Consider the following 27585-nt stretch of genomic DNA (forward strand, 5'->3'; position numbering starts at 1 on the left):
CAGATGAACGAAGAAGAAACTCTAAGCCCCCAGCAGTCTAAGTCTACGACAGCATAACTTAGGGACGATTCAGTGTCACTGGATCCAGCCCTAACTATAAGCTTTATCAAAAAGGAAAGTTTTAAGCCTTATCTTAAAAGTAAAGGAGGCGTCTGTGTCCTGAATCCAAACTGCAAGCTGATTTCACCGAAGACGGGCCTGAAAGCTGAAGGCTCTGCTGCAAACTCAACACTGAGAAACTATAGGAACCACAAGTAAGTCAGCAGTCTGAGAGCAAAGAACTTAGAACAATAAGGTACTATGAGGTTTTTAAAATATAATGATGTGTGATTATTCAAGACCTGGTAACTGAAGAGAAGGATATTAAATTAAACTTTGGTTCTGCACATTTGTTTAATATGCAAACTGAACATCAAAAATGTCTCAACGTTTAATTAGAGTGTCCCTGGAGGTCAAGGTAATGCCATCTAGACTGGTTAGACACCATGCTTCTAAGATTTTTAGGGCTGAGTGCAATAACCTCCGTTTTGTCTGAGTTTAGAAGCAGAAAATTAGAAGTCATACAGATATTTGTGTGTTTAAGACGTGCATGTAATTTAACTAAGCGTTGTATGTCATCTGGCAAATACGGGAAAACAAACTACTGGGGGGAAAAATTAAAGGCAAAGAAAAGCTGCAGGTTTTGTACAGCAGTGCTGTTGCACTGGTGGACTGCAGCGGTACTGGAGCCGGCTGGGCTGAAAATCAGTGAGCTCATTCTGGCTACGCTGACAGGAGGGCGGGGCTCCCAGCATCATCACCACCGGCCATCACTTCATTGTACGGGGCTGCTGCTGATGCAGAGATCATAGCAAGCGATTGTGTTTCTCTTAGTTAGTAACGGAAGCATGCCATGGATGTGGTTTCTCACCCGTTAGGTCTTCACATTGGATGGGAATCTGTTGTGAGGTAAGGCGATGAAATCTGTCGGCAGTGTGGCTGCTGTAGTTGAGGTTTATCACCGTCTGAACTGGGAGTTCCTGAGACTAGCGGGCCTGTTGGCTTGACTCACACTGATCAGCCCAGAAGCGAAGCGAGAGATATAAACTGGTTTTGTTTTTGTAATCTCACCTCTACTGGAGCGAGGAGAGGCCACCATCGCGTTCTGTGGCATAAAACCCTAAAGCGTGTCTTATTTAGCCGGCAGCAGAGATCTAGCCTGCCTGTCGGAAGTGGCAGAGCTCGGCCTACACCAGCAAACCCTTTAAAGATGACGAGGATGGAGGCTGAGTCCGGGTTTTCCTCGCCATGCAGAGCCGGATGCTCACGCTACATCGAGCATATTTCGAGCTTTTCGTAGCCGTGATTGTTGTGCTGTGTGGATCCCAGGTGGTGTTGCTTGTGCCTCTTGGTAAAGACAGATAAGCATCCTTTTCTATAATTATTAGGCACGTGTGGTTTTCCTGGACGTGAGTTCTGTTTTTTCCCTTCTTCTTCTGCTTGACAGATCGTTACACATTGCTGGCCGTGTCGTAAAAGGAAAGGATGCTGCAGTGATGCTGCAAGAGGATGCTAGTCCACAGTGGGTTGGCAGGGCCTCCAGATTGAGGCTCAGAGTCTGTAGCCTACAACTGCCTCAGGGTGTTACACTGGCCTGATTTAACAGACATCACCCCAGCTGGGAAGGTGTTTGTCACAGTATTGTTTCATGGCCAGGGCAGATGCAGGCTAATAACTGACCACAAGCTAATTGTTTATAGATTTCTTTATAAATGCAAGAGTCATCCAATACAAAACACCAATAGCAAAATGTGGCAAAAGGAGATGGCAAAAACATGAAAAAAATGAGATAAGACCTTTTTTTCTTTGGTTGGGCCTGTGGGCTTATTACTAATAACAATGCTTTATAAATATGTTAAATATGTTGCTGCTGTCAGAACCAGCTGAGCAGAGGTGAGGAAGTTATATATATCCCTGTATCATTAAGTCTAGAATCCTATTTTCAGTTCTTATCCATGCATCATCAAGGGTTACTTTGGGTATAAAGAGGAATATTTCGTCCTGAACAACTACAAAAGCTTGCAGCTTTAACATAACAGTCAATGCTAACGCCATACTATAATTGCAAGCCATCACTACATATTACAGCCATATTGTAGATGTTATAATGTCTGTGGACATTTAGCCAGGTATACAGGAAAAATTACAAATTAAAATTTGCAATAACAACAATGCAAACCACCATCTCTGTTTCCTGTTTCAACAAATGTATTTTTCAATTTGTTAATCTTGCAAGATACACCTTATTTCCTACTCTTATTAATAAACTATTGTTTTAGAATTATATTTACTTTTTCAACTTTAATTTGTTTAAATATGAATTATTAAATAAAAAAATGAAAAGAAAACCAAGTATTTTAAACATGGAGCAGATGTACACCATAGTCATTTAGATCCATTTCCTGCACTATTTCCAGCATTAGCAGAGCTCTGCTTATACACAGGGTTGGTATTTTGACCTCAGGCAAATGGATTAGAAAGCATCTTTTGGTCAGGACTGAAATGTAATCCGAAAACAAGAAGAACAGTTCTTCTTCACTTCAGCCAAAGTGATGGCACGTTGAACCAGGTTATGTCACAGCTCTATACCAGACTGATTAAACTTAGTTTGCCCCTCGATGTTGGGGCAATACTGGCATTGGTCTGGCTAACTTTTACTGAGAGGGTTGCATAACGGGGATTAACTAAATCAAAAATAGTCCTGAAATGCAAGATTGTGTTTGCTGAAAAAAGAACATGACAGAAAGATAAAGCTGAAAGTGACAGTTGGTTGAGCAGTCACAAACACGTGGACATAACAGTGCTAAAGAGATCAGTCTGTGCGTCTAGGTCTGGTATTAGGGAGGAGGTTAGATTTCTGCTTCACATCTGGAACACGAGCTGCCAACAGTGTTCAGTCTGTGTTTACAAAATCATATTACACATATCATATCATATCATATCATATCATATCATATCATATCTGTGAGCCTTAAGTGATAACTGTTAGGTGGATTGTGACATTTATGAATCATATTGAATGACTGAACATACAGTAGGGTATTTATTCCTGTGTGCTTTGAATTTGGCAGAGAATTATGTATACAAGAAACACATTGTACCTGCATGTAGACATGGTCCAGACAGTTGAATTATCAGATTCACAGTTCTCTGAACCAGAAGTTAGAGAGGAGAATGGCCAGACAGAGCTAATAACAAAGGCAACAATAACTCAAATAAACACTTGTTGCAGCCAAGGTATGCAGAAGAGCATTTCTGAACATGTAATACCTTGGACCTTGAAGCAGATGGGTTGTGGGTGCAGAAGACCACACCAGGTGCTGCTTCTGTCAGCTAAGAACAGCAAACTGAGGCTACAACCCATATGTGCTCATCAAAATTGGACCATAGAAGATTGGAAATAAGGTTGCCTGGTCAGATCAGTCTCGATTCCTGCTGCAACTGTCGAATGTTTGAATTTGATGTAAACAAAATAAAAGCATGCATCCATTCATCCTCAACAGTTCAGGTTGCTGCTGGTGGTGTGATGCTAATGGGATATTTTCTGCATGAAACTGTGATCCAATCTGGTACTAGCAATGTGTACCTAAAAAGTGGCTGGCATGTATGTTTTCAGTTTTGCACTACTAGTGTTCATAGTAAAACAGTGTAAAAATCCACATCAATAGGTGGAAGGCTTGGTGGTGGCACATATTAAACAAAAGACTTCCAACCATGTGACTGTTTGGACAGGGTTAGGGAAAAAATGCTTGGCTAGGCTTTGAGAAAATCCCGATATGGGGAAAATGATCCTTTTCAGAATGTTATCCACAGAATTCTCGCATCTGTAAAAAGCTTAAAGCTTACTTAAAAAAAGCTTACTGTAAAAGGTATAGTCCTACAAGTAGTGCTGACGCCTGTTTTCTGAAAAAGATAAGGTGTTTTACATGCCCTTACCACAAGAGTAATTAAACGGATTATTTCAGTCATCTTCAAGCTTGACCACTGTTTACCACATACTGTATAAATAAATGTTTGCAGAAATCAGTAGGGTCCCGTTTTGGAGCAAAGATTGTATGTAATCTCTTTATGATACCGGTACATAAAATCAATGGCAGTGAATTAGCTGCCATTGATTTAAATGCATTTGGCAAAACTGTAACACACACTGCTATATGCAGAATCAGCATGTAGTCCAGGTTAACATTAAATCACTAGCAATTGTTCAAACAAAGCAAAAATGCGTCCTTGTGACCATCAATCATTTCTGTGTTTTAACTCTATTTCCAGTCACACTGAAGCTGCGGCTCGTATTTCTAATGCTCCCTCTGATAGTCTGCTGGAAAATCCAGCGCTAACAACCAAATTTAATGTCTGAGGAGTCAAAAGTGGGTCATAGTGCCAGTGTGCTTCGTGTCGTAGTATTTAATGCACACAAGCTCACATTGATACACCAACACCATGATACATGCACATACACTCATTCAGAGTGCAAAGAGGAAATCAGTTCTTTTTCATTCTTAGCTATTTTTTTCATATTAAAAAAATCAGTTACTGTGAGCATGGATGGTTTTAGTTAAGACTTACCAATCATATCTCCCAGTCATCACAGTACTATTACTACAAAACGTGTTCCACTTACATGGTTTTGTTTTTAGTGTGTTTGACCAGTGGTTGTTGAAGCCTAACTTAGGGACATTTTATGATGTGAATGATGCCATCACACTTTAAAACTCCCAGGTCATTGTCCAGCTGTGCAGTTCCTTAGAGCTTTTTCACATTTTAGCTCTCTGTTCTGTGTATTCTAATGTATTTTGTAGTGTATTGACTTCATGGCTTAGTCGTGACACTCTAATGAACTCTGTTTGAAGCTTCTGACCCATCATTAAAAAGCTTAGATAAGGATGTTGTTCTGCTTGCTCAGCAACAAATTGCATTAACTTTTAGATCCCCATATTGTTTCTCAGTATTGGATTAGAAATTGGACAGTTACAATATTATTATTTTAGGTGGTCTAAAATCTGCCTCGAAATGAATACCAGAAGTCTTTAAGATGTCACATTTACCATACAGCTTCAAAAGGCAGTAGCAGTCACTCAGTACAGCTGTGACTTTTTCCTGTTTTACATGCATTTCTTAGTGAAGCTTCAATCTTACCTGGAACTTGTTTAGGACCGAATAGCCGACAAAAATATCAACTAACTCGAAACCATAGTTGAGCATTTGGACACTAGAGATGTAGATTTTTTTCTCTCTCAGGAATTGATGAAAATTATACCAAAAGGAAAGTGGATTTTGGGCTAATATTTATTAATGGCATTCTGGCACCTTCAGTTAAAGAGCAACTAAACCTGATAGGGGGATTTATGCATAATACAGTAAAAGGAGTTTTTCTTCAGTGAGGTAATAAAAAAATAAAAAATAAAAAAGCAAATATCACCAAACACAAAAACATGTTTTAATGTAGCTTGCCACAGCGTGTCTGCTAGGTAGACGTACAGTCGGTTTATTTTTCAGGGAGTGGAAAAAGAAATCCATTACATTACAACATCTGTGACATTTTCAGGGATGGAGAAAGATGTAAGAAAGTGAGGAAAGGCGAGAAAGATAAGAGATTTTTCAAAGGTAGAAACTGCAAGGACATTTGAAAAACTGGAATTTTAAAGCTTCTTGTAATGTCCTAATTGATTCTGTAGTGTTTGGATCGAAACATAATGTTGCAAATTTCTTTTTTTTATACTGTGAAAGTCATTCCAAACAAAGTGAAGTATAAGAACTTTGTGTTTTTCAGAGGGTGTCGTTTAGAGCAGGCTGAAGTCACTAGCTTGAAAGACTGCGGTGAAGTTTCCAGTAATGCACCACTATATGCTGGATGCAGAGTGGCTGTGGTGTTCATGTTCAGTGTTAGGTTACATCTAGGATTGCAGACATCACTTTAAATTTAAGGTGATGACACTGATTAGATTCACTTGCCAAATCCTTCCTTTTGCACTAGCTTTATGCTGTCTAGGTGTTGGAAAGCAGCCACGGTAGCTCGTGTAACCTTGCTTATTTGTTTGAATTCAGTTGACTAAATCCACAAAGAGCAGAGAATCTGGTCAGCCGATGACAGCCTGTACATAACAAATCTCACAATGAAAATTACTGTGACTTATTTCTAGGTGGTTCTTTTCCCCATACACTGCTACACACAATCTTTTCACGCCTGCCAAATCTCACTTTACCCTCTGCTTGTCAGGTGTACAGTAGTACCATGACACAAAATAATTGCTTTTGCTATCTGTCTGTGAGACAAAATATTTTGGTAAGTTGGATTTCTAATCGATATTATGCATTTATGTTTAGTATATCAACAATATTTAAGACCCTGTTAAAAACTTCAAAATAATCAACTGACAATAAATAAATAAATGTCCATCTTTGTTCAAGTGCAATTAAACAATTGTTGAATTAGAATTATGGACCATTTAATTGTTGGAGAAATTACTGTTGAGTATTTTAAAAATTTTCTTTATACTTGGTTGGCATCTCTTTGCCTGTCATCTCCACATAACTCAAGTCGATTGCTTACCATGCAGTACTGACCTATAAAGATATCCTTGTATACGGTATAAACACTGGGAACATAGACAGCAGTCCAAGAAACATGTTTTAAATATCAGCACTGAATTGAAGGTGCACGTGATTGGTCACAAATGCATAAAATAGTGGTCTTTGTGGATTAAAGAGGTATGGTCACCACATATATTTGATCTCATAGCATTAGCATGCTGGTTTGCTCACATGAGTTATACATTTTAGAGATAATGGTTAAATCTCTATAGTTAAAAATGTATTATTCAAGTGATGCTGCTGTGATGGATGCTTGATCTTCTTGATCTGCTGAGTGCTCACTAGTTCTTAGAGGAATACTGTCAACAGAGTTTGAAAGATTTGGTTCCCTAAACCCTTCTTGGCATGAAAGATGCATTTTCATTAACTTGTGTTAGTCTGTGAGTCCATAAAGTGTTACTCAGTTATGTCATTTCTTATCCAAGAGGCTGCTGTAGCTGTCGGGTTTCTTACAGTTAGTTTCGACGGCTACCAGGAAGCTTGTATAAGGTACTGATACTCTAAGATTTTCTCTTATATAGTTTCTTAGTCTTGTGTGATGTTGATTGCTAATATTGTTGTAAAGATTTTGAATGATTGTGTTGTGTGAAGTATGTTGAGTATGAATATTGCACTTTTTAAAAATATAGCAAGTTGTCATTTTTTTGCAGTATTAGGGTTGAAATTTGTCTCTTTACAAAAGAGTCTTGTGTTGTCTTAGCATCCTTTATTGTTTTATTTATTTCCTCATTTGAATCTATTTAAACTTTTTATGCAAATGAAACATGAATTATTTGCTAAATGGCTTGTAACCAGTCAGCTTTGTCCAAATATAAGATATAGATTTAGAGTTTAGTGTCCTAGTGAGCTACAGTTTCTATGATGATGATCCCCAATCACAGCATTATAATTTGATCATGACATAATACTAAAATATATCTGAGAGACTAGCTTAAATTGTCCATTACTTGCCATTTAGCAGCTTCCAAAAAATTCCTTACTTTATATGCAAGGCTTCCCGCTATAAAACCCCATGTTTAAATATTAAACTGGCTCTCATTGGAAAAGAGGACAGCGCTGAGTAAGAATATTACTTGGCTGTTCCTGAGGGAAATATAGATCGCAAATGACAGCTCTGAAGGATTGTTTTGCTATTTGTTAACAAGCAAGGAAATATGAATCACAATCCTTCCCTAAAAATCTTGTTAAGAGTCACCAAAGATGCCTGATACTGAAAGTGAAAACTAGAAGTAGAAGCCTGTAAGGTTAGAAAGTGGGTACTTGTGTTGCACTGAGCAGTGGTACCTGTAATGCCTCTGTGTGGGTGAATAATGTTCATTTGGCTAGCCAACAGATCATTTCCCTGCTGGGGAACGTAACTGCAATCAGATTGACTTAGGCTTATCGCAAATACATATCTAGCCTACTCCTCCAGAACAGTATCTGGCTTCTGTGGATGGTTTGTAGGTTAATACAGTATTAGTAGTCATGGTGAGGCGGTTGGCTTTGCATGATGATGGTCTAGTCAGTTTAACCAAAGTGAAAAGAGATGACTTGTCAATGAATTATCAGCATTACTATTATTAGAGTTTTCATATATGGGTATTGCACTCATGCCACAAAGGAGAGTGTTGTACATTGTATAACAACATTATGAATATCAAAGAAACAGGAAGTGTTCCTGTAAATGTAGAGTACCTCAACTGCCTTAGTATTTTCCATATTATAAAAACTTGTGTACAATACACCAATGTAAACTTATATCAAATGTATATTTTCCAGTCAACATTTGCTTTTTCTGTGTTCAAAAACACACGCGATGGGTGAAGAAACAACCCGGTTTGCCTTCGAAACAACATGAAAACTACATAAATCCTCCAAAAAGTGTTTTTCACATCACTTGTGGCTCTGTAAAAATTGTTATAGGGACTTGTTAATATGGCCAAATATTTAATTATTTCATAATAGTCGATCTAATTAATTAAATATTAAGAAAACAAATATATATATATATATACAATTGAATTGGCAGGAAAAATATCTGTTGAAATATTTCATGTTTAAGGGTGCAAATCTGGTTATACTTTCACATCATACTTAGAAATCTACTGAAGATGCAAACTCGAGTAAGCTCAAGTTTCCTCTGCAAACATTTTCAAATTCGTTCATAGATTACAGACAGTGGTGTTAAAATGGTAATGTACATGACATAACTGTCCTGCACTCTTATTGCAAATCATTTTTGAAGTTGCTACTTGTTGCTACTTCATTAGTGTTACTTTGGACAGCCTCCTGAAGTGATGCTTAATAACGTCAGCAGTACTTCTGAAAAGCCGCACTGTAAACTAACTGCAAAATAAGGAGCCCGTGTGGACTAAACGTGATGATTACTTCATCTCTAATCTGCATCGTCAAATCTGTTAAGCAATGTTATGTCATTCCACTTCAGATTATGAGGGACGTAGTCCAGTTCCTTGTGAGTCATTGTGACAATGTCTTTTTCACTTTCATATGAACATTTTGTGGGTAGTGTATTAGAGGAAAACAGTCTGCACGTCTCTACAAATGTGTTAAAACAGTGACCTTGTAACAATGTTTCCAAAGAGTTTAGAAACAGTTGAATCTATAAACCTTTGGTTGAATCTGCATAGAACAGGCAAAGTCACGAATAGTTGGTAGAAATATATATATGTATATGTATGCCATTTAAGAAGAATTTTAGCAGCACAGCCATTACAAGAGCCTAGTAACGGCTAACCTTCATCATCCAAATCATCAAGGGACTATCTATTTCTGTGTTCTTTATAAGGTATTAAAAGTAAAGTTAAAAATTTCAGCAGAATACATTTTTACGACTAATATTAAATACAACATGTGTGTTGTACACACACTCACACGCAATACATCATACTTTGTTTTTCATAATTAACATATTTCATGTTAGCATATGCATAACACCTTAGAAAAGGCACCAAACCTGTAATCTTTAGACTGCAACTCCAGATTGTAATTTGAGTATTTATTATTTATCTATTATTTTTTTTAGACATATTGGTCAAGGTAAAGCCTATATTTACCTTCTTGTGTAATTAATTTGATTGCCATAAGAACAATGTCTGTTTTAATCAGTAAAGCAACATATATATGAGCTAAAAGCTGTCCTTTTGGCTCATGAGTTTGCCATTTATTTTTCTCTACCACTGAGCAAGACATTGAAGCCTTACTGTACATCTTACACGCAGATGCAGTAAGTGCGGTAGGCCTGCATTACCATCTTTAGGCGACCTTAGCTTCTTGAGGTGACTGTTGTGATTTGGTCCTATATAAATAATATTGAAATGAACTGAGCATTATTTTACCCGGACTAGTGTGTGAATGTGTGAAAATAGACTGGGTTCAGTAAACTGATAGGACAAGTCTCTCATAGTCTTATTTTAGCCCAAATGTCCTATATTTGCTGCACAAGTCTATCTGTGGCTTTTAGCAGGTCGTTGGCTTTCAGATGACCTCAGGCTGTGCACAAACAGAAGTCAGATTGTGGGGCAGGAAGGATTACCACTGACTCGGCATATCCAGACAACCATCTGTTCCAAAACCACTTTGGTTTGATAATCAGCCAATATGATCAGGACAATTTCACTTCCTACTTGCTTGTTCAGGTTTTATTTACACCGCAAAATTTCTCAAATGAAAATCTCTTGCCACAGAAATTGTCATTATTGGCTTCTTTCTGTCTAGGCAAAGCTTCTTGTGACACACTGGATCTGTATGACCTTAGGGATTTACCATAACATAATGCATGTGTAGGTCATCATACTGATAGTAAAAAATTATGAGGATGTTTCTATTGTGTGCATTGTGTTTACTGCTTTTTTGTTATGTTAATGAGTGACTATAATTTCTTGCGTGACTATAATTAGGCATGTAACAGTTGTAGTCAAACAAGAAATCGAACGCACATGAAAGAAGCTGACCGAGCAACAGTCACAAAGAACTACAGTTCTAAAAGGTTTTATGTAACTTTTTTATGGACATGCGGAATTTACAGGCATAAAAAATATTGAATATAACAGATTCTATAAGGCTGAGAGCAAAATACTTTTAGGAAGTGGCATCAAACTGCTTTATGCCACAAAGTGAGGAAAAAAAACAGGGACCAACTCCGGCTTTCCTTTCATAGGGCCCAGTTAATGGACGGGACAAGCTGTCTCACATGGTTTTGAAAGCAAAAAGGCAGGGGCTCCTGAGATAAATCTGCATAAGTGCAGAGGAAACTGCTCACAGGAGGTTTCAAACAAATAAATCAGAAAGTAACCGATGTTGCCGTTCAAGTTAATATTGTCATAATTATGAGCTTTTCCATTTAGGTAAGCCAAGTGCAAAATTCCATAAACGTGAGGCTAATATTAGCCTAATCCCTAACCTTAAATGGGTTGCTGGGAGATCTGAATATTAACAAATTAGAACTAAATTCTTCAAAAAACCCTTATCTCCATTTTTTATGCCATGCTAGCAGTGTGGCTTTGAAGGATTACCATTTTAATTCAACAACTTCTCAACTGCATGTGGCCAAACTGCAAGAAAGCTGGTCTCCCCAAGGGGAGTCCTAATGAATTTAGTGACTTTTTGGGTAACTGTTACTCAGAAAGTAGAGGTTGACCACTGATTACTACGCTGGTAGTTTTAAAACTATCAGTGGTGTCTGCATGTTGAACAGATAAGATAAGATAGAACTTTATTAATCCCCCGGGTGGGTTCCTCTGGGAAATTCGGATAGCATATATATACAGATAGATAGATAGATACGGTAAAAAGCCCAACAAAACTGTAGTGTATTTATATTTTTACCATTTATACTGACGTTTAATAATTGGAGCATGTTGTCTTTTCTACCAAACTAAGGTGGTGCATGTTTTCATTTTGAGCCTGTTAACTGGCATGAGCATTTAGCCCAAATATGCACTATTCCCAAGTTTGTTACTGTATTTTTCAGTTACATATTTCAGATTACATTAGATAAGATTAGACTTCATTCATAATTTTTATATAATTACCTAAAAATGAAATAGCCTTCGTTAGCCAACAAGTTGGTGGTGGAAATTGGTTTGAGGAGCTTAGCGTTAGGGCTAGGTTTTAGCTAGGTTATAGCCTAGCATTAACACCTCCACCCTTGTCTCTCTTCCATGTACTCTTGCGGTGTTAACAATGCATGGTTGTCCTAATCCTGGGTGAGACCAGTGTTTTTTATCTGGGCTTATACAGTGTAGCAGGACAAGCTTGCTAAAACACTGTATTTCCCCTAATCGGTGATTCCTACAGTGGTTTCATACCTTTTGGTTTGCTTGTATAAAGTCTGACGGGGCAAAACATCAGTTTTGTTGCTATGTTTCCAGGAATTTATTATTTCAAAGTACAAGAATCTTATTCATACTCTGTTTAAAGTAAATCTGGACTTGCTTTGTCTAACTCTGTCACTCTTTTTTGTCTCTCCTTCTACCCCAAGCCCTTGTGTCTAATAGGAGAATGAGGAAGAGGAGGAACTGGAAACCTTGGGAGCACCTCGGAACGCTTATATGAAGTCTCAATGAAAGCATTAGAACAGCCTCTCTAGTTCTTGAATCAATGGCTAAGAAAGGGCGTACGAAGGGCGAGAAGCCCGAAGCCCTTATTTCTGCCTTACAGGCAGCTAATGAAGATCTCAGGTCCAAGTTGACTGACATTCAGATAGAGCTGCACCAAGAAAAATGCAAGGTACTATACTACATCTCATATACATATATATATATCTGGACTATTATCTCTTGGACCACTTTCGGTGTAAATACAGTATTTTTAAAACCTTAATAAAGTTTAAATGTTAAAATGTTCAGAACCATCACTGACAGCTTGAGAAATTTTTATAGTATGTATTTATGAAAAATAACCAAACCCTTCCTTCCGTGTTCCTCTAAAGGTGAGCAAACTGGAGCGAGACAAGGTGCAAGAGGTGAAGCGGGTGCGAGAGCAGGAGCAGCACCGTCATACTGCCATGCTAACAGAGCAGCGGGCAAAGTGGCATGAGGAAAAGCAAAAGGAGCTCCAGGCTCTCAGGGAAAACCTGACACGGCAGCACGAGCAAGAACTGGCCCGCCATGCTAAAATCAAAGACCAGGAAAACCAGAGGCTGAAAGCAGCACTGAATGCCATGCGTGATGGCAGTGGAGAGAAGGTGAGTTTAAAGATGTCCGTTAAACAGATTTTAAGATTTTCATTCCACCCTACACTTACTTGTGTTTCAGAAAAATGTAAAGATAAATAAATAAATAAATAAATAAAACCCTTATCAACCTGGTCAACCTTTTTCTTTCTGCCTTCACTTTTTCAGGTACGCACAGCACTGACTCTTGAAGCCAAGGAGGACGCACGTCGTTTCTTTGACCAGGAGAGAGTTAAACTCCTGCAAGAGATAGCAGAGCTGAAGGCCACTAAAAAGCAGACTGACGAGGCTCTCAGCAACATGATCCAGGCTGACAAGATGAAGGCTGGGGACCTGCGGGTGGAGCACCAGCAGCACCAGGAGCAGATCTCTAAGATCAAATGGGACTGTGAGAAAGACATCCGCAGACTGGTATGAACAGTCACTGCAAATAAACACCATAAAACTAGAAACAGGTTTCACATGTATCTTCAACATATGAATAATGAGCATGTCACAATTTCTGCGTCCATGAATCTGTGACCTTAGGACTCATAAATAACTACACATAAAAAATGTTAGGGAAATCTATTTATGTTTTATGTGTTTGAAAGAAAAAAAAACTGATTTTTAAATCACCAAAAATCAGTGTTGGTATACTCTTTAAAATCTTTTATTGTTTGAGCTTTAGTAGACACAACTCTATAATGCATTCAGCCTCTCACGAGACTTCGAGAAGTATTCAAAGAATTTTAACAGGAATCATTACTTGAATAGTTTCTCTAGCTAGCCTGTGTCTACAACAGAGTATACAGTAGTCCGCACATTAGTGCGAGTTGCATAGAGAAGAATGGGGTAGATTTCTATCTATTTAAATGAGCTACATTTGTGTTTAATGCAACCTATGTAAGAACAAAAGAGCAGCAGGGAAAACATTTTCATTTGTAACCTGCATAACGTAGAAACCTGGTGCTGAGAGAGTTTAATTATGGACACATCTAATGCTGTAAATTCCCTTCCAAATTGCTATCAAGGCAGTCTTTGTAATTTATCGGTCAGTCGAAATGCCTAAAATTAGTTTTTATTTAGCCAATAAAAAAGCAACAACAACATGGTATTAAAATATCTGCATAAAATCTTTTCACACCTTTAAAACAAGCTTTAAAAATACTGGTCAAGCCCTGAAAATAACAAAATAATTGCAAAATAATTTGTGCAACACATCCTTTAAGTGATAGGTTGCACGACAATGCCAGATGTAGCAAACATAATACAAATTAAACGTCATATATTCACTTTTATATTACATTTATGTCATTTTAAAATTTAATCAGAAGGCTCAATAAACACTGCACTTTCAAAAAATTTTCTCATAATTGCTTCATGGTTCAAGCATAACATGGTTAGGGTCAACTATTTATGGGTCTGTTGTTCCTCTCTACTTGTGTAACTCGGTCTGGTTTCTTTACAGTTGTTTGTTAGTTTTTTAGAAATACATTAAAAGAAAATACAAGCAAAAATCATATTAAACTTTCTGTTCTAACATTTAAAACCCTAATTCTGATCATAATGTCATAAAGAGTGATGGGAACAATTCGGATAGCATTACTTAATGATTTTTCCATTTCCTTCTCCCACACCACAGGTGGACGAAATCAAAGGTAAGGACCGCACCATTTTCGCTCTGGAAAAAGAACTGGAATCGACATCGGGTTACTTACAGAAGCTGCAGCTTCAGAAGGATGCCCTGGATGAACAGTTATTCCTTGTTAAGGAGGCTGAGTGTGGCCTGGGAAGCCCAAAAAGAGAAATCCCAGGCAGAGCTGGAGATGGTGCGGAGCACTGTGGCAGCCCAGTAAGTAGAGAAACCATCGAGAAGCAGCTCAGGGAATTAAAACAAATAATATTAAACTACTAATTTAAAAGAAACTTTCTTACTTCTTAAATTCACTTCAATACTTTTGCTGAAGCACTTGAGTGCACTTGGTTTAGATTGTTTTAAAAGTCTAGTAGTCAAAATGGAAACCATGTCATGTACACACTCAGGCATTTCTGTAAGTGCCAAACTATAAAAGACTATAAGAGAGGGGCGGTCCGCACATGAATCAGCTCCAAGCTATAATTTAATTTTAATCAGTGCAAAACAAAACCACTATAAGACAGGATGGACTGTTCTGTTTTGCAGTCCATTACATCACGTATTCTTCACACTTCCCTTGTGACTTGATTGGTCAAATGATAAAGGATTGCATTTTGTTTGTTTCAGGACATGAGGAGAAACCAGAGGCGTATGGCTGAACTCAATGCAACTATACGCAAGCTGGAGGACCGCAACTCGCTGCTGGGGGATGAGAGGAATGAACTGGTACGATGAAATTCAAGAAACTTAATTCATTTTTAATGTTTCTGCTTTTCCTTGAAAGTTCCCAGCTGCTGTTTCGTTGTCATCTCTTTTCTTACGGGTCTTCCTTAATCACCATTTAAATTAAATTTATGATTTTTTTCCCCCTCACTAGCTGAAACGTGTTCGAGAGTCAGAGAAGCAGTGTAAGCCCCTGCTGGACAAGAACAAGCTGCTGAGTAAGAGGAATGACGATTTGACCCAGACGATCCAGAAGCTGGAGGAGAAGCTGAAGAGCCTGATGAAAGAAAACCTTGAGATGGTCTGCACAAAATATCAGTAGCCTCATTCTGTATATACGCACGCTGACTTACACTTGAATAGTGTGATCTCAGTGGACACTTCTCTGTGTTTTTTGTGGATCTGCAGAAGGAGAGGATAAACTCTCATCCTCCACTGAAGAAGCTAAAGTCTCTCAATGACCTGGACCAAGCCCATGATGACCAGGAAATAGCCTTTCTCAAGCTTCAAGTCTTGGAGCAGCAAAGCATGATTGATGAACTGACAAGAGTATGTTTCTTATAGTGTTTCAGTGATTTATCAAGTAAGCCATGTTGTTGCCGTGATGCTCTGACATTTTGACACAGTCCTGATACAACACTGAATCTTTCTGCTTAGGTCAGATAGATTCAGATGAAAAGGAAGTAATTTCAGAGGATAATGAGCTATTATGACATCATGGTCAAGATGACCCACACTAGGGACCTGCTCCAAACAGGACATAGTTTGCTGAAAATTGGTGTAATGCTTGTTAATCTTGTGAAAATGTATTGCCATGACTATCCTTACTAGAAAACTAGAAAATCAAGCACAGTATAGAGCATATCCCAGTTTATATGTTTGGGTTTGATAAATATGACCCATAGCAGGAATTTCAGATTAGTTTTTTGTCTACAATCATCGATTTTGATGGTATTTAAATCACACATATTCTAAAACCACATATGTGTTGTTTACATCTGTAGTACACTACTTTGCAAAAGTCTCAAGCCACCCATCATTTTGTCTTCAGGAATAGTTCTCCAGGCTTTTTGAAGGACACCCCAAATCTCTTATGGATTTGGCTGCCTTTTGTTGCGTCACCTGTTAAAATGATGCCACACTGCTGGAGTAATGTTGAGGTCCGGACTCTGGGGAAGCCAACATTTCTATCTAAATATGCTTTTACTGCACTGGTAGTGTGTTTGGGATCGTCATCATGCTGAAAATAAAATGAAGCTCTTGCCAGTCTGAGCCTTTCCAGGTGGTATTGTGTGGTAAATAAAAATATGGATGATACTTTTCAAGTTATATAATTCCATCAATTTTTAATCAAAATTGATGGAATTTCTCTTTCCCTTCCTTAAGAAGGAAACAGCTGCTACTCCACTGAGACCGTCTCTGATGAGGCTTGATGGATCAACTGAAGGACTAGCTGGATCTCAGATCCGGTGTCAGGTCTTTGATGGATCTGTTTCTCAAAGGTCATGACTTTCACATATTGTTGCAGGAACCTTTTTAGCCCTGCCACTTCTTCTTTTGTCCTTCACTTGTTCAGCTGCCTAATTTCTTTCAAGGATACACGGTCGGTACACCATGCGAGATATGTTAGGTTTTTTGCTAATAGCTCTTTGAGAATCACCTTGAAACATATCAAACTGTGTTATCGTCATCATTTTTTATTATATCCAACTAAAGAAATGCATCACTGGTTTGTCCATTGAGTTAGGTGCCTTTTTTATGCTTGGATGATTCTTAGGTCAGTGTTACGTGTTTAAACAAACAAACAAACAAAATGTTTCTCTGAAAATAATTAGTACTGGACTGAAATTAAGTTAAAAACCAGTGTGTAAACATTCACAGATATTCAGAAAGCCTGGAGAACTATTGCTCTAGACCACTTTTTGTTTCCTTGGAAACAAATATAAAGAATTGAGGGGTAGCTCATGACTTTTGCACACCTATAGCATTTTTGCTATGGGGTAGCTCTTGTAATTTTGCTGCTTCTATAAATTTGATCATGTAACCTAAAGAAAGAAAATCAAAGAAAGTAACTGTGTCTTTAGTCGTAGTGTTAAAGTGTGTTGTTCATCTGTCTGATTTTACAGGACCGAGAAAAACTCCTAAGAAAGAAACGGCATAAAAGAAGTTCAAGGCCAATAAAGGTAGGATAAATTCAATTTGTTAATGGCTGCTTAATTTAAAGTGTGTGTAGAAAGTGTGCATTAAAAAAAGTATGGAAGTCAGTCCTGTTTGAGCGGATTGTTTCAATAAGAGTGTAAATTGTAGTTAAACAAATGAGTGAGTGCAAGGAGAAACTCGACCTGTTAATAATGCAGGAAACAAAACTAAAAATTGACAGTATTTAACACAAAACATGGCTTTTTGTTAAATGTGAAGCACCAAAAGGAAAAAAAAGTGTATTGATTGCTCTATCGTGAAAGATTTTGGTATTTATTTTCTGCAGAGGCATATCGTGGTTGATACTTTCTTTGGGTATGATGAAGAGTCTATGGACTCAGAGACATCCTCAGTGGCTTCATTTCGAATGGACAGAACTCCTGCTACTCCTGAGGAAGACCTGGATGATGTATGAGCTTATATTTATCATATCCAAAAGATAGTCTAGCATTAATCTCAGTAATCTCATTTATATTCACATCAGGGCCTTCAATTGTGTTTTTACTTTTTAAACTTCTTCTATCAACATCAAATTTGTTCAGTCATACCAGCTGGGTAATGTTAGCTCATCAGATGTATCAGTATAATGATGCTGTCTCCTAGAATCATAACCTTTGATCTTTTTCCTGTGTGTATCAATCAAGAGTCTTGCCAACGAGGAGTCAGAGCTACGTTTCCGTCAGCTCACCAGGGAATACCAGGCCTTACAGCGAGCTTACGCCCTGCTGCAGGAACAGAAAGGAGGCCTACTGGATGCTGAAATCGAAGCTAAGGTACATGTATAAAGATGAATTAATTAGTTACTGCTCAGTCTGGAAACCTCTGATCTGGTCTGAAACTGTGAAGTTACAATCCCCCAAAAATTCGAATGTCCCCCCCGAGGATTATTTAAGTTGGAGGTACAACACTGTTCATTCAAGGTTACGTCTGTCTGCCTTAGCAGTGAGAAATTCAGTTATTGAGAATTTTATTACCGCTAGTCTGAAGTATTCATCTAAACACACGATTTATAAAATCATTTTTTGACATTTATTCTATTGTATGAGGCTGTGAAAGAGTCATTTTGAGCGTGGCCACATCATGTGGATGTCAGATGTACTTTTTAATTAGTTCAGCTGCCATCATTGATTGGGTAATGTCCCATGCTTGACCAGGACACAAAACATTCTTTTAGACTTTTCAGTCGTTCTCTTTTAATGTCTGCATATAGCGACATTATGTACATTGTATGTTGGGTTGAAATGTTGCAAAAACCCCTCAAAAAACCAAAACAACATTTGTGAGAGTTTTAGGTGTGGCTTTAAACAGATCCCATTATAGAGCCTGAGTGCAGTCAGAAGTGAATGCCAGACAAAAATTAAAGTCTTACAAGATTTGTAAAAAATTCTAATGAATATCTGTTTTGCTCCTGGTTCAGGCTCACGAACAGCTCCAAGCAGAGGTTCTCAGGTATAAAGCCAAGATAGAGGACTTGGAGAAGGAACTAACCCTGAAGGGACAGGTAGGATGCGTAAACACACGTATGAATGAAGGTGTTTGCATGTGTGCATGAGGGGATTGGAAAAAATAACCATATTTGTTTAATAAATATATGAAATGATGTGTACCTTTCCACCAATCAGGACTCCAAATGGGTTGAAGAGAAGCAGCTGTTCCTAAGAAGGAATCAGGAGTTGTTAGAAAAGGTTGGACTCACATTTTTTTTCGATAATCAGTGAACAATGAAATAGTGGAAATGAAAACAGACACATTCATTCTGATCCTTTGTGGCACCCAGGTGGAAAAGTTGGAGTCAGACTGTAATCGGCTGCAGCAGGAGCTTCAAGACTCCAAAGATCAAAATGAACTGTTAGAGTTTAGGATACTGGAGCTAGAGGTACGTCACAAAGGGTTTTCTACCAAGTAAGATAAGGGTTGTCTGTGAATGTTTGCGCCTAATAATCAGGTGAGCCTAAATAACTTGTGTGTTTTTTACTGAGTTAAAAACGTTTTGCTTTCCCAAGAGCTGAGAAAAAGTGATTTTAGTGTAATTATTACACAAACAACACTCTGGTGATTAAAGCAGCCACATTGGTTTTACATTTCATAGATTGTATTAAAGTGAATTAAACCACAGTGAAATATTGCATGGCAAATCAGGAGAGACTGTAGCCACTTTACAGGGGAAAAGAAGTGGTGTCTGAAATTATCTAATTTTTTCTGAAGGCTGGGGATTATGTCGTTTTGTAAAAGTACAAGGTAAACTTTGAGTTGAACACAGTGAGGTTTTAAAAGAACAACACAACACAATCCCTGCTTTAACTCGAGGACTGTGGAGAAGAGCAGAATCGTTGTTTAACAGGGTGCATGTCTCGTGTCTTGGAATGGCTCCAAGAGTCTCTGATTTCCAAGCTCGATAACCAGCTGACAGCGGTTTCTGTGTTCTGGCTTCGCTCTGGTGCAGTGACTGACAGCACCTTACCAAGGCTTTAACTGCCACCTAGTGAACACAGAGGAAAAGTTCTTGCTCGGACGTGCCGTGCACATTCACCTGATTTCACCTCTGGCAACATCAAAGTGATTCAGCCTCGGTTTAAACTAAAAACCTCCAGCGCTGCTGTCAGGATTGGCATGCCACTAGTCAGATGACAGCATTTGCAATGAACTTGTGAACCAAGTTAGAAACTTTGTAGCTGAACAAAGACAGTGCTGCGTACTAAAACTCAAGCATGCAAAGAGAAACTGATAGGGACTGATATAATCCATCTTTAGAACTCCGGGTAAGACTGTCACTCGTCCTGTTTTTTCTCTCCTGATTTAAATATTAATTTTAAGCTCCTATGATAGAGATTATGTTATAATGCTGTTATAATTCATAGGAGGCTTGCAGAAGACTTTTTGCATAATAAAAAGTGGGTTTTTTTGCTGTTTTAGGAGCGCGAGAGGAGGTCTCCTCCATTCAACCATTTGAGAATGCATCCTTTCTCTGAGGGAGTCAGTGCACTGCAGATCTACTGTATGAAGGAAGGAGTTAAGGTGCGCAGTGAGACGGGCTGATGCTTTATCATAGTTTATCGTTAAGTAGCTAAAAACAGCAAAGATTAAATATTAAAGGAATTTATATGTATTTACACCCTAATCAGTTTTATTGTCTTCTTTCCACAGGATGTCTGCATACCAGATCTCATCAAACTGCTGGATATCCTTGGAGACAACGGGGTAAATTCATACGGAACTTAACATTTCATTTTCTGTCACTAAAACATTTACATTATTAAGGTTTAAATGTCTTTTTTGTGCAGAACTTAAGGAACGAGGAGCAAGTGGCTATTATTCAGGCTAGCACTGTTTTGTCACTTGCGGAAAAGGTAAGGCTGGAAGCTACACTGTGTTTAAATTAACATCAGATTGTTCTGTGGTTTAATAAATCATGTTTTGTTGCTTGTTGTTTTCCAGTGGATTCAACAGATTGAAGGGACAGAGGCAGCACTGCACCAGAAGATGATGGACCTGGAGATAGAGATGGTGGGACACAACAAGGGGCAGACTTTGTTTCATGATTATCATTTGTGATATGACTGATTCTTCTGCTTAACCTTCTGCCTTTAAGACATTTAATTAACATTCCTTGGATAAAGTCACATCATACCCAAAGAGTCTCCATAACCATTATTTGAAGCACCATGTGCCTGCTGCACATTAAGTTGTAGACTTGCACTGTGACACTTTAACAGGGAGGCGTTAAATGTTACTTAGTGGCACTGGGCTCAGTTAAAAAAAAAAAAAAGAATAGATAGGAAAGGAAAAAAGAGAAATAATGACGATGGTTTATTGAATATTCCACGTTGTACCCAGATCCTTCCTGTAAGTTATGACTAGTAAACCGAACAAACAAAAAATCTGTCATTGATGTTGGGTTTTCTTCACAGATCCATATCCTATAGTTTCAAACAGTTAAACCACATGTTAGGATGTGGTTTAAGTTTATGTTATCACTTCTTTCTCTGCCAAACACTGGTCCTAATATGTTCCATGTGTACAGGAGATGTTTTGCAAACAGAAAGGATATCTGGAAGAGGAGCTGGACTACAGAAAACAGGCCCTGGATCAGGCATACATGGTGGGTGTGTTTTTTGTCTCTTGTACATCTGGGGCTGAGAAAACAGTGCCTTGTTTTATTTGGGGTCTAAATTTCAGTTCCCAAGGGGACACATAATCTTATGATTAGAATCATGACAGTATTGTTAGGCGTGTAGCTGTTTGAAGAAAAGTGAATAAGTTCTTAGAAACTTAACTAACAACACTTTTCTACATTGCTTCTCTTCACAGCAAATCCAGGAGTTGGAAGCAACCTTATACAACGCCCTGCAGCAAGACAAGGTCTTTGATTTGCCATCATGCATTTATGCATTGCCGTACAGCCATACATTTTTACCAAAAAAAGGCTAAAGAAAACAAAAACAGTTGTAGCTTTGTTGAGTCTCACCCATCTTTTGAAATGTCACCACAGTCATCTGATACAGTGGGTGAGGTTTATCTAATTAAGATAAGAAATGCCAAATTCCTCCCAAATAATTTGGATCATCGAAGCTGTTGGCACAGCTAGTTCTTGGTAAACGAATGACTGGTGTGACATTATTAACAGAGATAAAGAAACAGAAAAGGCTTCTACAAGCCCTCAAGGAGTCTTATGATTTGATAAAGCCTCAGCTGATAAAGAGCAGTAACACTGGAGGTGTAAGGAGTCTTTCAGATCAATCACAATCCAGTATTTGTGCTTCACGCCTGTCTTCTTTTCACCAGGTGATAAAGTACGGCGAGCCTCTGGATGAGCTTCAGAGGGACGAGCTGCGGACGGCGGTGGAGAAGCTGAGGAGGCAGATGCTGAGGAAGAGTCGAGAGTACGACTGCCAGATCCTCCAGGAGAGGATGGAACTTCTGCACCAGGCCCATCAGGTCTGTTGCTGTCTGTAAATGTGGCTGCTGATGATACAGTAGAGCTTTGTGTGGAAGTAGGTTTGTAGGTCACATGCTTTATACTGGTATTGTTATTATTTTTTTCCCCTCTCTAAATAATTGCAGAGAATTCGTGATCTTGAAGATAAGACAGAAATCCAGAGGAGGCAGATTAAAGACCTGGAGGAAAAGGTAGGATGTGTTTGATGGCCTAATGTGAAAACAATTGGATGCAGAAATATCTCATTTCTCATGATCAGCAGCTTGGCTTTACACTCATAAAGGAATGCTAATTGAATTTTGATAGTTTAGAAGAAAAGATAAAAAGGGAATCAGTCTCAAATCATGTGATATTCATAAATATGATTTCATAATTCACAATGAGCCACGCCCGCTGCACAGTGAACCTCTGTTCCTGTCCCTTCTGTGACTAACATGTCTCAAGTGTTCCTCTAATTCTCTTCTTCTCTTCCTTTGTCCCTCCTTCATCTTTCTTTCTTCCTATAGTTTCTGTTTCTGTTCTTGTTCTTTTCTCTTGCCTTTATCCTTTGGCCTTGAAGTCTTTGGCGTGTCCTGTAGCAGAGGTGAGTCCTGTTGGGCTTTCGGTAGAAAATTCAAATCACTGCCATCCCTCTTTTTGACCTTGGTTAAATATTTTACTGAGGAAAGCCATAAACCTCAAACAGTTTTACAAATTGACCACTGGGTGGCTCTGTGTCTTTCAGAATCAAGAAAAGATTTGACCCTGGTCTGCACACTCTCCCACCTTCCTTCATCTGTCATTACTTTTTCTTTGTACTCTCATCATCTTTCCACCTATGCAGTTTTGTTACAGTTTCGTGATATTTTTTTCCATGTTTTCTGTGTTTCGCTCCATGTTTACATTCCGTTTTTACCGTCTTGGTAGCAGATACCATGAGACACCTTTCTATCCATTATATATTTCTTCATTGTCAACTCTTTGGTTATTACCATTGTTTATACCTGCATTGCAGAAACCCTTTGAGGTTTGTGAATTGTTCTAGATGATTGTTTTTCACCCAGCAATTCGTGTTTTTATAGACTAAAACTAAAGTTACCAATTAATTTATTATGGCTGATGTAAAAACAATATATGGAGAAAAAAATTCATGTTCCCATCTAGCTGAAGATAACAAGTCCAGTGTTCACTAACCTTTTCGCTCTGGTTTGTTCTCTGCTGCTCAGCTGTTTGTGCGTGGAAGGTTAGAAATTTTACAGTTGGTTTACAAGAGGTGTAAAAGCAAGGAAAAGCACTTCGACTAGAAAGAATACTGGGAAGAACACTCAACGGCCGCTTTATTAGGCACACCTCTTCAATCACTCATTAACACAAGTGACTTATCTTAAACCCGATTCTTTGATCCCCATGATAGAACAGAGAAAACCCGACTCAGGAGTGGTCAAAATATTTATAATTCTTTATTCAATCATCTTCTGGAAGAGAGAGCCCTGCACAGCCCAAAGCCAGCTGCAGAATCTCTAACATTAGAAGCTAAAAATGTGTCTCATATAGGTGTTATTTTGGTACTTTACACGTCACACATAGTTTAGATACAAACAACTCCTTATATGTTACTACTTCCAATCCCATGGCAGCAACTTATTGCATTTAGGTTTGTAGACATGTTCAAGACGGCGCGCTGACGATCAAATCAAGCATCAGGATGCTGAAAAAAGGTGATTTAAGGGACTTTGAAGCAACAGAAGACCACACTAGATGCCACTATTGTCAGCTAAGAACAGGAAACTGAGGCTACATCTTGCACGTTCTCAGCAAACGTAGACAGTAGAAGATTGCCTGATCTGACGAGACTCGATTTCTGCTGCAACATTTGGATGTCCGGGTCAAAATTTGGCGTAAACAACTTGAAACCATACCATGCTGCGTTATATCAACAGTACAGGCTGCTGCTGGTGGTGTAATGATGTGGGGGATATTTTCTTGACACTCTTTCTGATTTGTAGTACGAACTGAGGATTGTTTCAACACAACAGTCTCCCTAAATATCGCTGCTTACCATATCCATCCTTTTATGACCACAGTGCAGCTCTGGAAACGCATACCTAATAAAGTGGCCAGTGAGTTTAGTCGTAGACTGTAAAGCAAAAACAAATAGTAGTAAAATTCTAATATTCTCATGAGAGACAGCTGAGTACAGAGATTATAATCTTTTGACATAGGGGCTACTCTACTGCTACTGACTGAGCATACCGATATCTAAAGATGATAAAAATGTGCCACATGCTGCACGTTTTGTGTGTTCTAATCTAATCTTTCATGACTTCTCTCTCTCTTTCTCTCAGGTGGTATGTCAGCTTGGGGATCTTGTTTGTGACTGCAGTGTTATTTATTTTCTGGACAAGTGTGAAACGGTGTGTGTAGCAGTGGCTGCTCGTGTCATAACATCAGTGACTGCTGTCGGTATAGCTGGATGTATTGTGTGCTGGTCGGATCACACTTCAGATTTATTATTATTATTATTATTAATATTGTTTTTTAACCGGGTGAGGTTGGTTCTCATCCTGCTGCCCAGGATGATATTTTTAGGACATTAAATATCTCTCCAAGCAGCTGAGAATACAGACTGCAAGGAATGGCAGGCAATTGGGAAAACAGATATAGTGCATTCAGACATGTACACACACACACACACGCACACATAAATAGTTTTCAGACACACATGCATTTACAGACATATGCAGTTGCAAACACATGCTTTGACAATTTAAAAACCAAAGCCTGGGATATGTTCTCTCTGCCATGCAGGGTAATAATATATCACTGACCAACATTTAGCCCCAGTGGGAATATAAACAGACAGAGAGCTCATAAACAACAAGGAAAACAAACCACAGGCCGCTCTTCTTTTTCCCCCTCTGTTTTTTTGGCGTTCAAACCTGAAAAGAAGTTCTTGAATGCAACCACCCGGTGAACTGAAGCGAGCCAACTCAGGGCCTTACGCACGCAGAGGCCATTTAAACAGTGCTGGTCTCAGGTCAGATTATAACAAGGAACTTTCGGGACCTGGTTTCTTCAACCAACTGCCCTGACATTGCTGTTCAGAGAATGGTGCTTACACACTGCTTGCACTCTCCAGAGGTCACGTCTGCAAAAGGACACAGCTACACTGCAGAAGCTGGTGTGTACAGACACTAATGGGAGATACGGGACACTCAGGTTGACATGTCTTCACTGGACACACATAACAGACTCGAGTGAAGGAAGGTGAAAATAGATTTTGGGAGAAATGCCACACTTGGATCCACTCAGCTCCACTCAGCCTGGATCTGTACAGGAGAACATACGGATTGTCAAACTGCATCTTCATTTTTTCTCAAAAGCCAGCAGACTGTAAAAGCTTTACCCCCTGGTTGTCTTTTTTTCCCCTCCTTTCTGTTTTTTTTTTACAGCTCCTACCACTGACAGCCCAAGAGAAAACATCCCCATTCTGTATTGTAATATATACATTGTTAATATGTACATGTGTCTGAATAATTTCATGTAGTCTCCCCTTTTTTCTGTGAATAGTGGAAACTTTTGTTTATTCTCTGATGCAGCTTGAACAGTTGATGTACTTGGCAGTTTAGAAATGACTTGACAAGGGTGTAAATTGCTCTGTTTTATTGTGGTGATGGCTGCAAAGATGAACATTGTTTCCTTGAAAATTATAAGTGAAAAAAATAATTTTAATATGAATGTGGAATAATATAAATATTTGCCACCCCTTCCCTCCCCCCCCCCCCACATCCTTTATCACATACCGTGTATTGGATTTGTTGTTCTACTGTCTATATCGTGTTGCTCCAGCTGGCCAGCAGGGGGTGCTGCTGTCGACCTGTGCGACTTTCCCAATTTGCCCTTTAAAGAAACATGACCTTTTACCAAACTTGTAAATATTTCAGACTGGTTTCCGATGAGCTCTGGTCACAAAACAACATGTAACAGTCATGTTGTCCGTGTTTGTTGGGCAAAATTTCACTCCATACTCTTAATTTTGTAAGGATGAAAGAAAAAAATTATAAAACAACACTACAACATCAGACCTTCCTTTATCCCAAGAAAACTGCAGGTCTCTTCTTTTTCTACTAACCAAAACATCTTTGATACTAATGGCCCTGTTTTGCTAAACTCTGCTGGCCACTTAGGTGTCCACTTCCCCCAAAAGGAAACAGGAGAAAGTGGATGCAACACAACACCTGCTTCACTTCTCTCCCGCCAAGCTGACTCTGCCCAGTCCCTAAAATATTTACTACTAATACTCTGCCTGCTCCCCTTTTTACCCGAGCTACTGTATCTGCCACTGAATCACCTATTGTAAGGCCGAGGGTACCTTCTCATTGGATGTCATTACACATCAGACAGTAACTACAGCCCAGTACATTCACTTTAACTTATCGAGGGGGGCGACTGAAAATATTGTGCAAACTCAACAGCAGTTGCCTTAAATGCACTTTCCCCCCTTTTTCTGCCTGTATTTCCATGTTTAATCTATTTTTTCTTTTCCGGGTCATTTATGTATCTCACAAATATACATTACGAGAATGTAATGCGTGACATTACATGTAATGTGTATTCATTTTTGTTTTTATTTTACAGAGATTTTCTTTTCTCCTTCTTCTGTCTGTCTTCCAAGGAGAATATATAATCCCTCCTAATTTCATTTAGATTATTTGATAAACAGAAAAACGTAATGCTGTAAAAAACAAAAAAAGATTAAATAAAAAAATATGGCCTATGACCTTGAAGACTAATTTGTCTTCTTTCTGCACCTTAATTACAAACACTGATTGGGATTGTGTCTTGTAAGTGTACATTACTAGAGGAATGACTGCTAAAATATTCTTAATTTATTCACTGTATTCCTGCTTTAAATTTGTTAAAAAAAATTTAAATGCAAAACAGTTGCTTTTTTTTAAACTCCTTTTTTAATGACACGTAATCTGCCTTTTTCACGCTCAATTAGTTGTTGCTTTATTATGTATTTCAAATATTTAAGTGTTTAGCAAAAGCTGTTTTTTTACATACTATTTCCAAAGTCAGTAATTTCTATATCTCCCCGTATCATCGTGTCAAACATCTTTTTCTCACTTGTTTGTAACAAGATTTCCTTCCCCTTCATAAAAAGAGAGCGTAGGCTTTGAGCTGTAGCTGGTGGGTGGCTTTCTCAAATCTTTGTTCTCCGAGCATGTACCGCTCAAAAACGGACAGAAATCCTTGACAGAACTATCATGTTTACTGGAGCTTCTCTAAGTTGCTTAATATTAAAGGGTAAAAAGTCTGGTT

The 27585-nt window shown here is 38.5% G+C and overlaps 1 protein-coding gene across 1 annotated transcript; it reads left to right on the top strand.

The window, feature by feature from the left end:
• The first annotated feature begins 786 nt into the window (after positions 1-786).
• jakmip2 (janus kinase and microtubule interacting protein 2) lies at positions 787-27585 on the top strand. Its single transcript, XM_005942243.3, has 24 exons — positions 787-948; positions 12113-12360; positions 12563-12817; positions 12974-13216; positions 14430-14639; positions 15051-15149; positions 15301-15447; positions 15555-15695; positions 17273-17329; positions 17632-17754; positions 17990-18118; positions 18763-18846; positions 18968-19030; positions 19123-19221; positions 20259-20360; positions 20490-20543; positions 20627-20692; positions 20781-20849; positions 21367-21444; positions 21654-21704; positions 22128-22280; positions 22407-22472; positions 22788-22864; positions 24606-27585. Exons 2-23 carry the CDS (start codon positions 12232-12234, stop codon positions 22836-22838), a joined length of 2469 nt encoding a protein of 822 aa, XP_005942305.1. The 5' UTR covers positions 787-948; positions 12113-12231; the 3' UTR covers positions 22839-22864; positions 24606-27585.

Source organism: Haplochromis burtoni, unplaced genomic scaffold (assembly GCF_018398535.1).
Source record: "Haplochromis burtoni strain Fernald_Lab_line unplaced genomic scaffold, NCSU_Asbu1 Contig_247, whole genome shotgun sequence".
NCBI lineage: Eukaryota > Metazoa > Chordata > Actinopteri > Cichliformes > Cichlidae > Haplochromis > Haplochromis burtoni.

Bases quoted from the DNA above. Each gene is read 5' to 3' on its own strand.
- jakmip2 (XM_005942243.3), top strand. From the start codon at position 12,232: ATGGCTAAGAAAGGGCGTACGAAGGGCGAGAAGCCCGAAGCCCTTATT. The intron at 20,361-20,489 runs GTGCGCAGTGAG...TTCTTTCCACAG, and splicing joins GTATGAAGGAAGGAGTTAAG to GATGTCTGCATACCAGATCT. The intron at 22,281-22,406 runs GTCTGTTGCTGT...AAATAATTGCAG, and splicing joins TTCTGCACCAGGCCCATCAG to AGAATTCGTGATCTTGAAGA.